Source organism: Oncorhynchus mykiss, chromosome 18, assembly GCF_013265735.2.
Source record: "Oncorhynchus mykiss isolate Arlee chromosome 18, USDA_OmykA_1.1, whole genome shotgun sequence".
NCBI lineage: Eukaryota > Metazoa > Chordata > Actinopteri > Salmoniformes > Salmonidae > Oncorhynchus > Oncorhynchus mykiss.
In genome coordinates, this window is record NC_048582.1 from 39,232,948 (window position 1) to 39,246,899 (window position 13,952).

A 13,952-nucleotide genomic window follows, 5' to 3' on the forward strand; every position below is an offset into this window, starting at 1 on the left:
ATTAGTATAAAATAATATTTCCCTTTTTTTTAACATACAATATAGCTCAGTATTTCAAATATTTGTGACATTTTTGCTCATCTTTATCAAGGGTGTCAATAATTTCAGACCGCACTGTAGTTTGAATTTCTCATTACCCTGTCTTAGGAGGACATATATTCCCCCCCCCCCCCCCCCCCCCCGCTGCCCTTCCTTCACCCGACAGTTGACAAATGGCAGATCAAAACTAATTTCACACATATAATAGATGTCGCCTACAGACCAGATTAAAATCACAATAGTCTGATGGATGACAATATTAGGCTATCAATTGCCAATTGTGAATGAAGGATTCAGCACCGAGCATAGCGCCTCGGTGGGGCTTCGCTCATATGATGACGAGTAATATGTAACGTAACAATTACTTTTCTCAAATGTAATGAGCAATATATAACAGATTACTTTGGATTCATTAAACACTGATCGAGGACCACAAATCCCGAACATTACAATGATGTGTAATGTAGGGGGGTATAATGTAGGGGACTTGTATGGCTATATAAACACAACTAGTTTTTTTGGTGTACCCTCAAAAGTGTTCTACGGTTGAACGCCATGCCACACTCTTGACATTTGAACGGCTTCTCTCCAGTATGGATGAGCATATGTCGTTTTCTATCTTTGCTGACATAAAAGCGTTTATCGCATACGGGGCACGGATACGGCCGCTCCCCTGTGTGTCTCCGTAGATGCTCCTGCAGCTCACTCTTCTGCCTACAACCTTTTCCACACTCTTGGCACTTGAATGGCCGTTCTCCAGTGTGTGTCCGGGTGTGTATCCTCAATTCAGCTGTAGATTTGAAACCTTTCCCGCAGAGATCACAGAGGAACGGTCTCTCGCCAGTGTGGATTAACATATGCCTTCTTAACCATACCAACTGAAAAAACTTCTTCCCACAGTCTGGGCAGATGAAAGCCGCATCTTTGTGATGTAACATGTGTTGTTTCAATAGCTCTCTTCTCTGGAACCTTTTCCCACAAGTGGAGCAAGAGTGGGGTTTTCCCTCAACATGACTCTTAGAGTGTGATTGTAGTAGTTTTTCACTCCGGAAACCCTTTCCACACTCGGCGCAGAGGAATGGTTTCTCCCCTGTGTGAATTCGCTCGTGAATAGTCAGGGTATACTGTGTTCGGAATAATCGCTGGCACACAGAGCATTGGTAAGGAGTGGACTCATTTCTCTGATGTAAGCGCAGCTCAGTTAACGAAACAAAAGTCTTCTGACAAGAAGGGCATGGGAACGGTCCCGTAAATTGATGAGTACGACTGTAGTGGCTCTTCAGGTCCATGCCCTGTGAAAAGATCTCTTCACAAAAGGTGCACTTCAAGATGTCAGAGCACTTGTTGAGACTTTCCTTTTGGTGAGAAGCAATGTGCCTTACCATGGTTGCTTCAAATTTAAAAGTCTTCTGGCATACGGGACATGCTTTGGGAATTGTCTTTTTATTAGAGGACTGTGCTGTAGTGGTGGGAACTTGAGAGGTTGTTGGTTCCTGGATTGCTGTACTGGACAGCTGAGGAATCTCATTTTTCTTTTCCCTACGAGTCGTCGACCATGCTGGCCTACTCCCATTTTTGTGACTTCTATCTAACCGACAACCTCTTTTGCTCTGCTGGTGTCTCTTCCTTTGACTGTGGGATACAAAAGCCTTCAAACATCGGGGACACTTGAAGCGGCTTTTGTCTGGGGCATGATGGTAAAAATAGTGGCTTTTCAAACTAGACGTTTGTGAAAAAGTTGCATGGCATACAGGGCACGTTTTGGAATTATTTGTATTTAAGGGAAGTCCTGGAGTTATGCGTGCAGAAGGGTTATTTGACCCTAACTCCTTCCCTTTTTTGACGGCTTCACTTGTAGGACAATCTCTTTTGTTACTCTGGTGTTTCTTCAAAGCACTAAGGAAGGCAAAAGCCTTCAGACAAAGAGGACACTTAAAAAGTCTTCTGCCTTTGTGAAACACAATAAGATGCCTTCTCAACATATACTGAACTTGAAAAGTCTCATGGCTTAAATGGCATGTTTTTGGATCAGTACTTGCATTACTGGACTCTCCCGAGATCCAGTCCTTTCCATGCTGATGTTCATTGACCTCCTGTTTCATCATCTCCTCACAATCATTCTGCCAATGTTTTTGTAAGTCGTCCAGATGGTCAAAGCCTTCCCCACACTGGGTGCACTGGTGAGGGCTCTGCTCAGTGTGAGATCTCATGTGTGTTGTCAAATCCTTTGCTTCAACAAAACTCTTCCCACATAAGGAGCATATTTTGGCGCGTTTGCTTCTTTTAGAAGACTGCCCCGTGGTATGGGAAGCAGGACGAGGATCACCACCTGGTGTTGAGAGGAGAGAAGTACCATTGTTAAAGAACACAGAGATGTCACTCTCAACCCAGTTATTTCACACACACACACACACACACACACAACTGACATACCCCTAACTTAAACCATGGAATTAATTCTACACACACACACACACACACACACACACACAACTGACATACCCCTAACTTAAACCATGGAATTAATTCTACACACACACACACACAACTGACATACGTCATAAATATATTGTTTAAAAATATACAAATGTTTTACTCACCTGTCACAAGACCGTTGTCATCAACTTGGGTTTGCGGCACTACGGGCTGAAGTTCCAAATCAGGCACATCTTCAACTGCCCGTTTTCTTCCAATATTAATTCGGCTGTCACTTTCATCCCTCTTTCTCTCTTCCGTTGGCTCTCTGGTGGGCGTCTCGTCTTTCCCTTTTCTAGAAACCATTTCCTCATTTAGATGCTCCGACTCGACATCCACAGAAGGCCCTTCATCCTGATCTGAAGACATGACTTCATCTGAAACCTTGACAGTTTCCTTGGGCCCAGGCATGTCAGGCATGGCGGCGAGAAAGGTGTGCAGTTCAGAAAAGAACGGACAGGTCGCTCGGCCACTACTGCTTGGGTTCCTCAGTGCTTGTCTGTAGCTGTGCTTCATGTGCTTCATCTTTGATTGGCACTGCTTCCACGTCCTTTTGATGCCAATGTTCTTTAGCCGCTCTGAAACTTCACTGTACGCGTGTTTCTTTCGGTAACTCTGCTCCATCATCTGAAGAACCTGTTTGTTTGACCATACAGAGATCAGTGCTTTCGTCCCCTCCAGGGTCCAGGTCCGTGTATCATTGTCTACCAATGTTGTTGAGGACATATCTTCAACCATCTGTTTGCAAAGTTTTCTGGGGGGGATTTTCATCTTGCTGTCACTTTGAGGGCTGCAAAAAGCATCATCCCTCTTTCCCTCTTCTGTTTGCGTTTTGGTGAGGGTCTCGTCTTTCCCTTTTCTAGAAACCATTTCCTCATTTAGATGCTCCGACTCGACATCCACGGGCCCTTCATCCTGATTCAAAGACACGACTTCATCTGAAACCTTGACAGTTTCCTTGGGCCCAGGCATGTCAGGCATGGCGGCGAGAAATTTGTGCAGTTGAGAAAAGAACGGACACGGTCGGCTGCTCGGGTTCCTCAGTGTTTCTCTGTATCTCCACTTCAAGGCTTTTATCTTATTGTGGCACTGCTTCGTCGTCTTTTTGACACCAAGCTCCTTTAAACACTCCGAAATTTCTCTGTACACATGTTTTTTTCTATAACTTTGCTCCATTTTATGAAGAATCTGTTCATCTGACCATACAGAGATGAGCACCGTTGTCTCATCGGGGGTCCAGCAGGTCCATCCGACGTCGTCTGCTGTCATCGATGACGTTGAGGACATGTCTTCTCCATCTACAATCTCGACCTGTAAAACATTATAAGCCAACTGATGTTGCAGTCTCTCCTCATAGTTCTTCTCTCCCCATTCTTCGTTCCTTCTATCAGTCATTTCCACTGCCTTCTTAAACGTGTCCAAACTCTTCCCCAGCGCCTTCCCTGCATGATCTTGCTCTATCAAAGTGTCCCTCTCTTTTCTGGGTGCACATGTGGCTACAGACTGGCTATGTGAGCGTGCTTCATCAATGTCCATTTCCACCCTCTCCGAGAACGTGTGAGACAGTGAAGAGAGGATGCGATCATCAGCACAACCTGAAACATTGAAAAAAAAAAGAGAGAAAACAATCAAATATTTTGCCTTCCTGTGACTTTAATGATATATACTCATTGATTCTTGAAGAATATACATTGCACTCGGAAGGTATTCAGACCTTGACTTTTTGCATATTTTGTTATGTTACAGCCTTCTTCTAAAATGTATCAAATTGTTTTTTCCTAATCAATCTAAAAACACTATACCAAAATATGACAAAGCAAAAACAGGTTTTTAGAAATTTCTGCAAGCATATAAAAAAAACCTAAAAACTGAAATATTACATTTACATAAGTATTCAGACCCTTTTACCCAGTACTTTGTTGAAGCACCTTTGGCAGCGATTACAGCCTCAAGTCTTCTTGGGTATTATGCTACAAGCTTGGCACACCTGTATTTGGAGAGTTTCTCCCATTCTTCTCTGCAGATCCTCTCAAGCTGTCAGGTTGGATGGGGAGCATTGCAGCACAGCTATTTTCAGGTCTCTCAAGAGATGTTCGATCGGGTTCAAGTCTGGGCCACTCAAGAACATTTAGAGACTTGTCCTGAAGCCACTCCTGTGTAGTCTTGGCTGTGCACTTAGGATCACTGTCCTGTTGGAAGGTGAACTTCACCCCACCCCGAGGTCCTGAGCAGGTTAACATCAAGGATTTCTCGTCCTTCTAGATGGTTCTCCCATCTCCACAGAGGAACTGGAGCTCTGTCAGAGAGACCATCGGGTTCTTGGTCACCTCCCTGTCCAAGGCCCTTCTTCCCCGATTGCTCAGTTTGGCCGGGCGGACAGCTCTAGGAAGAGCCTAAAGGTATGTTATTGCTTTGTCATTATGGGGTATTGTGTGTAGATTGGTGAGAAAAAAACATTTTACATTTACATTTTAGAATACAGCTGTAACGTAACAAAAATGCTTAAAAAGTCAAGGGGTCTGAATACTTTCCGAATGCACTGTATATGCTTGTTTTAATCCATTATTTGTAAACATACTTGTAAACAAACACTTTATAGCCTCAACATGGTTAAAATTATAATTTTGGAATCATGGATGGTCAGTCCTTGCATCCATAGCGTCGTGTACGAGTGTATAAGTGGTTACATTTCTCCAGCCCTATGTTTACCAAATCGATACCTTGAAAATAGAAACAGAGCGTCACCCATAGCATATGCCCAGGTTTCCTGTCAAACAATGGGAGCATCTCTGCAAAAGTTCCCGTCCACTGTAGCAGGTTGAAATGTAATATGTTTATTTTCCACTTATGAAAACAGAGCTGGGAAAAAAAGCCTACCATTAGTGAACAAATGGCCATGGCATCTGTGGTGTTGAAGGAGAGTCTTCAAAGGCTGAGGTTGAGTCACAGACTGTGCACACTCCTTCAGCATAGAGGGGGCAGGTCTGAGCCAGGATGCAGTCTGAGAACGGGAGGTGGTTTTAAAATGTGCAACAAATTCAATTGACCAAATAACAAGAATGTATGGTACACTCAGCAATATGACAACATCAATTCAAAAATCGGCCAAGGCTGACACCGCCGGCTCTTCCCAAATTGCTCATACCTGTTGAAATGTTGGTGTTGGGAGCAGTTTCTCCAGCCTGGAGAGGAACTCCCACATCAGAGTCTGCAGTGCCGTGTCATACATGGGGCCAAATTCCTCTGGAAAAACTTCCTAGAAGAGTCGAGTATAACAGATTAAATAAATGCATTCTTAATTGAGTGTGAGGCATCCTATTGACATAATTAGTAACTATACAAGTCATCTCAATATTAGCTAATGCAAGTTGAGGTTCAGCAGTACGGAGTAAGCCAGTAACAAGGATTTCAATGGAATAGGATATGGAATAGATTGTGCATGCACTGCTGTTCAGTTTAACTCCTAGATTTCAATGTCAGTTTAGCAGAAATATTGTTCTCACACCAACCTGGAAGAAGTGTTCCCTCTCAAGTGGGTCATCGAGAAGAGTTTGTACAAGTTCCAAGAAGTTTGACTCTGATGCCTCCACCTCTGTATCTATCTACAGAAAGTATACATAACACAGTAGGTCAATTAACCTGGCCGGCAGAGTTACAAGTCTTGATCACAGACTGGCACTCACCTCCTTTTCTCTATGAGTGATGATGCAGGTCCTCATCCTGCTCAGGTGTGGCTGGATGGTCTCCGGGTCGGCTGAATGATCAGAGCGACACAACTCCAGAACCAGCTGGCAACAAACAAGTAACACTGAAACATTTTGGACGCAAACCAATCTGGCAGTGAGTACGATATAGGAATGTTCTAGTATGTGCTATATACTATAAAGTCAAAGCCTGTATCAAGTGAAGCCATGTCACTCAGTCGCCATACTGGCTACGCCCGCAGGGGCGCTTGTTTTCGTGAAAAGACCATAGCTGTTTGGCTTACACAGAAACTGTGACAGAGAGCATGATCAGAGAGAGCAGCAAAAATGATTGGTTACGTGGAACCTTCATGCTGCAGAACCCATTGTAAAATCAGTTATATGGCATACCTCCACTTAGTACCAAAAAATATGGTCTAGTTTTAGGGGCCCTTAAACCAATAAACTGCTGCGATTCTCTATTTTTACCTTTATGGGGAGTCCCATTGAAACCAAGGTCTCTTTCACAAGGGAACCCTACATGCGGACAATGTCACCCAACTTCCTACCTCAACCACACCCCTTCTTAATTTCTCACCTGTGCCCGCAGTCCCATGACGAGCTGGACTTTCTCTCTGTAACTCATCAGATCAGGGGTTATTTCCAACACAGTGGTCACAAACTCCTCCACCAACCCGTAGTCCATTGTGTCTCTGCGCTGAACTACTTGCCATAGAGCTGCAGACACCAGCCGCAATGGAGGAACCAGAAGACGCAGAGACGACAGAGGAAGAGGAAGACCTGGTAGGAAAGAAACGCTTTGTTGACGTTCCAAGCCACCTTTATTGCGATTGCGGACTATCGGACTTTTACATGTCATGTGGCTTTGTTGCTGAGTAGCCTAATGTGGGTGGCAGTAGTATGGAGCGAAATACCTGCCAAAAGGTTAAGCGTATGTATCGTTAGGATCGTAAGAAAAGCCATGCGTGAAACGTAATTTTGTTATCTGTGAACATACAAACACCATGTTACGATTACAGACTAACATTGCAGGCTTGAACAAATCTTGTGTTGCAATTCTGACATATACAATAATACCTTTCAGAGTTTGGGCAGTTTCGTCTCACCAACAACAACAAAAAACGTACACCAAACGGTCTGTGAGGGGTGCTACGCGAACAAACATAACACACGCGAACAAGCATAACACCGTATTAAAAAATGACGTAGACATACCCATGCATGCACCTTATCAAAATATGAATAATCCAGTATTGCACCACCCCATTCTCTGGGCTCTGTTTGCAATCATAACCAGTAGTATCTACCAGGAATAATAAATCATAACCAGTAGTATCTACCAGGAATAATGAATCATAACCAGTAGTATCTACCAGGAATAATGAATCATAACCAGTAGTATCTACCAGGAATAATAAATCATAACCAGTAGTCTCTACCAGGAATAATGAATCATAACCAGTAGTATCTACCAGGAATAATGAATCATAACCAGTAGTATCTACCAGGAATAATGAATCATAACCAGTAGTATCTACCAGGAATAATAAAACATAACCAGTAGTATCTACCAGGAATAATGAATCATAACCAGTAGTATCTACCAGGAATAATGAATCATAACCAGTAGTATCTACCAGGAATAATGAATCATAACCAGTAGTATCTACCAGGAATAATAAAACATAACCAGTAGTATCTACCAGGAATAATAAAACATAACCAGTAGTATCTACCAGGAATAATAAAACATAACCAGTAGTATCTACCAGGAATAATAAAACATAACCAGTAGTATCTACCAGGAATAATAAATCATAACCAGTAGTATCTACCAGGAATAATAAAACATATCCAGTAGTATCTACCAGGAATAATGAATCATAACCAGTAGTATCTACCAGGAATAATGAATCATAACCAGTAGTATCTACCAGGAATAATAAATCATAACCAGTAGTATCTACCAGGAATAATAAAACATAACCAGTAGTATCTACCAGGAATAATAAATCATAACCAGTAGTATCTACCAGGAATAATGAATCATAACCAGTAGTATCTACCAGGAATAATAAAACATAACCAATAGTATCTACCAGGAATAATGAATCATAACCAGTAGTATCTACCAGGAATAATAAAACATAACCAGTAGTATCTACCAGGAATAATAAATCATAACCAGTAGTATCTACCAGGAATAATAAAACATAACCAGTAGTATCTACCAGGAATAATGAATCATAACCAGTAGTATCTACCAGGAATAATAAAACATAACCAGTAGTATCTACCAGGAATAATGAATCATAACCAGTAGTATCTACCAGGAATAATAAAACATAACCAGTAGTATCTACCAGGAATAATAAAACATAACCAGTAGTATCTACCAGGAATAATGAATCATAACCAGTAGTATCTACCAGGAATAATAAAACATAACCAGTAGTATCTACCAGGAATAATAAAACATAACCAGTAGTATCTACCAGGAATAATGAATCATAACCAGTAGTATCTACCAGGAATAATGAATCATAACCAGTAGTATCTACCAGGAATAATGAATCATAACCAGTAGTATCTACCAGGAATAATAAAACATAACCAGTAGTATCTACCAGGAATAATAAAACATAACCAGTAGTATCTACCAGGAATAATGAATCATAACCAGTAGTATCTACCAGGAATAATGAATCATAACCAGTAGTATCTACCAGGAATAATAAAACATAACCAGTAGTATCTACCAGGAATAATAAAACATAACCAGTAGTATCTACCAGGAATAATGAATCATAACCAGTAGTATCTACCAGGAATAATAAAACATAACCAGTAGTATCTACCAGGAATAATAAAACATAACCAGTAGTATCTACCAGGAATAATAAATCATAACCAGTAGTATCTACCAGGAATAATAAATCATAACCAGTAGTATCTACCGGGAATAATAAATCATAACCAGTAGTATCTACCAGGAATAATAAAACATAACCAGTAGTATCTACCAGGAATAATAAAACATAACCAGTAGTATCTACCAGGAATAATAAAACATAACCAGTAGTATCTACCAGGAATAATAAAACATAACCAGTAGTATCTACCGGGAATAATAAATCATAACCAGTAGTATCTACCAGGAATAATAAATCATAACCAGTAGTATCTACCAGGAATAATAAATCATAACCAGTAGTATCTACCAGGAATAATAAAACATAACCAGTAGTATCTACCAGGAATAATAAAACATGGAACAATAATAGATGTTTGGTGAATCTATGAGTTATGTATGGCCACTGGAGTCTTTGCTACTCAAAATATATTAGAATATTTTTATATTGATTTCATCACTAAATTTAAATTTTGCCAAAGCATATTCTGTAGGAGGGGTTAATATGAAGTTAAAATAATTTGACATGATTTATATGAATCGGGTAATGAACACACGGACTTTGAAAATAACACGGGAGAGGTTAAACGTAGTCTGGCATAAGTTTATTCCCACACTTTACAATAACGCTGTCGCAGTGGTCTTAGGTAGTCACCGTATAGGCTACTCCCTCCATCGACACACTGCTGCCCAGTTGAAGAGTTTGTGATCTCCATGCAGCACCACAGCACCATGCGCCTTAGGAAAAGCACCCCTTCTGGAGGCATGCAGTCATAGAGCCATTATAGCCTCATGTAGGACTATTTGCCTACGAGCCAAATAAAGTGCAGAGCATGCGATCTTCGGTTTCTTGGCAATTTCTCGCATGGAATAGCCTTCATTTCTCAGAACAAGAATAGACTACCGAGTTTCAGAAGAACGTTCTTTTTGAGCCTGTTATCAAACCCACAAGTGCTGATGCTCCAGATACTCAACTAGTCTAAAGGCCAGTTTTATTGCTTTTTTAATTAGAACAGTTTTTAGCTGTGCTAACATAATTGCAAAAGTGTTTTCTAATGATCAATTAGCCTTTTAAAATGCTAAACTTGGATTATCTAACAACGTGCCATTGGAACACAGGACTGATGGTTGCTGATAATGGGCCTCTACACCTATATAGATATTCCATAAAAAAATCTGCCGTTTCAATCAAATGTATTTATAAAGCCCTTCTTACATCAGCTGATATCTCAAAGTGCTGTACAGAAACCCAGCCCAAAACTCCAAACAGCAAGCAATGCAGGTGTAGAACTACGGTGGCTAGGAAAAACTCCCTAGAAAGGCCAGAACCTAGGAAGAAACCTAGAGAGGAACCAGGCTATGAGGGGTGTCCAGTCCTCTTCTGGCTGTGCCGGGTGGAGATTAACAGAACATGGCCAAGATGTTCAAATGTTCATAGGTGACCAGCAGGGTCAAATAATAATAAGCACAGTGGATGTCGAGGGTGCAACAGGTCAGCTACAATAGTAATTTACAACATCAACAATGTCTACACAGTATTACTGATAAATTTGATGTTATTTTAAATGAACAAAAAAAATGATTTTCTTTCAAAAACAAGGACATTTCTAAGTGACCCCAAACTTTTGAACAGTAGTGTATGTTCAACCTTTTGGCAGCTATCTCACTCCGTACAGTAGCCTAGAAGCTTGCCATCTATTGGACAGTTTGTTACTACTTCTACAATGTCAGTGAAACAGAAATGAGTAAACTACATGAATGAAGGTAACTACGATTAAAAAAAATAAAAATAGCTTACATGCATTTATTTGACACTCTTCAATATAACAACTAACCTATACTACAGTCAATTTAACATAATGAAGCTTTGATTTTCAGACAGTTGTTTTTTTTTTTTTTTTTTAAACCTCCCCACCTTGCCCAAATCCGATCAGAATTTTATTTTGATAACAGCAGGGCCAGTTTTTCTTGAGCAAGGCACTTAAACTCCCCCAGCTGTTCTCCATCCAGGGGTGCTGCACACTGTGCCTCTCAACGCGTGTGTGTGTGTTGTCTGGGGGATATTGGGAAAGACAGAAGACGAATTCCCATTTCAACTAAACTTGTCCTCCAGCCAGCGCTCTGCTCTCTCTTTTGAACCTTTTTCTGGTCGCAATTAAGCCTCGTTACAATCTTTAGACAGGCAGCCCAATTCTGATCTTATTTTTCACTAATTGGTCTTTTAACCAATCAGATCAGTTCTGTAAAAGAGTTTCTGTGAGAAGAGTTGATGCGATTGGTCAAAATATCAATTAGTGGGGGAAAAAAATAACTGAATTGGGCTGCCCATCTAAATGCATCCTTAAACTCTTGAAAACGATGATCTGTGTGACTGGGTTTACACCAATTGGTCTTTTGACCAATCACATCAGATATTTTCACATCAATAGCGACACTGAAAACTACTAATTTCAATTTGCTTACCATTATCTTCCTCATCGTCGGTTTCCTTAGACTCAGGCATGTCAGGCATGGCAGCGAGAAATTCGTGCAGTTCAGAAAAGAACGGACACGGTCGGCTGCTGCTCGGGTTCCTCAGTGTTTCTCTGTATCTCCACTTCAAGGCCTTCATCTTATTTTGACACTGCTTCCACGTCCGTTTGACACCAAGGTCCTTTAGCCGCTCCGAAATTTCGCTGTAAACATGTTTGTTTCTGTACGTTTGCACCATCTTCAGAAGAATCTGTTCGTTTGACCATACGAAGATCAGCGCCTTTGTCTCCTCCGGGGACCATGTCCATCCAACATCGTCTGGCAATGACATTGTTGATAATCGCCTACAGCAGCTAGTAAGTTAGATAGTACAAGGTTAATATTAGTGGTAGTACCTAGCTAAATTCAAACGCTTCGGTCGCCTGAACAGTGGACTACTCCCTCTTTGGCTGGCTACTTCCAGACGTGACGTATTGACGTCATCTACAAGGACCCGTGGTTGAGTTCCATGTGGTCTTCTTTGCAGTCGTGCTGCGTGTCTGAATATTGCCAAAGATGTAAGAAATGGAAAGGAACACGGACTAATTTACCGAATCAAGTTTGATTTAAATGTCTCTGTAAAACAGTCCAGATGATTGTATCAATGTCTGCACACGGAGTTCAATTTGATCATAATACATGTATTCTATAGAAGTGGCGAGGTCTGACATAATTCCATATTTCAGAGATTACAGAAAAGCATGTCTATTTATTTAATTAGGCAATACATTTTACATTTATGAAGTACTTTGAAAACTTTAATGAAAGAGAGCCTTCATGTTCCGTCATAGACCTATGAATTAAAATGTTTACGCAAGAAGGCTTACCATTTGTCCTATGGTTTAGGTATCAGTTGCAGATTTACCATCAAGGGGCCTTGTGAAAAGGATAATATTTTTAGGAATCCAGTCTCAATTTACTGTTGGTAGTAGAATACACAAGGTTGCAATAATCTGGGATGAATTACCGACAGGGCATGAAGGGCACTTCCAAGGGCCCCCCTCTGGCCTTTTGGGGGCCCCTCTTGATTTTGTTATTCAACCAGATATTGTATGAACATGGCATAAGTCAAGACAAAATGTGTATAATTGCAGGAAATTTGTTCTCTACTTAGTAGAGAAATATGTAGAGTAGAGAAATATGTTCTCTACTCAGCAAAATGTGTAGAATTTCTGAAAATGGACTTTAACATTGAATTTGATCATACCCCCCCCCCCCCCCTCCCAATAACAAGAAACACACCCCTTTATTATCATTTTATTTAGATTACCCAAAAAAATGGATGTTGAGGTGGTGTTGAACAATTGAAGCACCCTATCGATATGACTCTTGTCTGATAATCTGTGCAATATGACAAATGCAGGCCAAAAACATCATTCCTACATGGTGCTTTTTCTGTTCCCATGAACTATCACTTCTTATTTAGTGTAAAATGTTGATTGCAAAAAGCTTTAAATATAAAAAGGTCAAGTGTCTTACCGTAAAAACACAAAAATGTGGATCTTGAAAAGGTAATTGTATGCATTTTGCACACTTTTTTCCAGTGGATGTAGGTGTTTTTTGCCATGAACTCGAGTGTTATCCATCAACGTCCATGAGAAATAGAACCCATTCAAATATTTAAAAGCTTTCTTCATTATTTTATAGTCCTAGTTCATTTCTCTCTCTTCAAAAGTTTGTTTTTCATGATTATTGTATTTATTATTTTATTTCAGATATTCTGTGTGTCCCTGATGTCACTTCCCACCCTGTTATTTTGTTGTACTGCTCCTTTAAAAACAGCCCCTTCCTACAATGCCACCACATAGAGCTTGCCAGCTTGTAGTCCTTTAAAGCAGACATTCCTATGGGGGAAAATTAAAAATGAGGAAAGAATAGGGTTTTGGGTTAAATGCCGATAATAAGGTCGGAGGTTAACACAGGCTTAGGAGATCTTATATACGTTTTGTTTATTATTACATAAATGTTTCAAACCTCAAAGTCTAGTTAGCTGACGAAGATTATCTCATAGAACAAAAACAGGTCAGATCTCCTAAGCCTGTGTTTACCACAGACCTTATTTTCGGCCTTTATCCAAAACTCCTACAAAAGACGCCATTCATTTCCCCAACGAACCATGGAGTTAGTGCCTACAAAACAACACCAATATTTACTATTTCTCTCTATTCAGGAAGTGTCATACTTTCTTTGGTGGGAAAACAATGGTGCAAAGCTAAATAAATAAACACTTATCTATTTTTCCATATTGTTATTCTGTATGTCCCACTCAAATTCCTCAAAATGTTAAAACGTTTGATAGGGAAGTTAAAATC

At 40.4% G+C, this 13,952-nt stretch overlaps 1 protein-coding gene across 2 annotated transcripts; it reads right to left on the minus strand.

Annotated features, from left to right (window-relative positions):
• Nucleotides 1-173: 173 nt before the first annotated feature.
• Nucleotides 174-12,108, minus strand: LOC110496197. 2 transcript variants are annotated; one of them, XM_021571955.2, is made up of 8 exons: nucleotides 11,593-12,107; nucleotides 6,796-6,998; nucleotides 6,198-6,302; nucleotides 6,024-6,116; nucleotides 5,660-5,770; nucleotides 5,392-5,515; nucleotides 2,640-4,109; nucleotides 174-2,368 (listed from the first exon to the last, which is right to left on the minus strand). In XM_021571955.2, exons 1-8 carry the CDS (start codon nucleotides 11,930-11,932, stop codon nucleotides 549-551), a joined length of 4,266 nt encoding a protein of 1,421 aa, XP_021427630.2. In that variant the 5' UTR covers nucleotides 11,933-12,107; the 3' UTR covers nucleotides 174-548. The 2 variants fall into 2 exon arrangements, with proteins under 2 accessions (XP_021427630.2, XP_021427632.2); XM_021571957.2 differs by lacking the exons at nucleotides 174-2,368; nucleotides 2,640-4,109 and adding an exon at nucleotides 5,039-5,234 and having other exon boundaries at nucleotides 11,593-12,108.
• Between the last annotated feature and the right edge of the window lie 1,844 nt (nucleotides 12,109-13,952).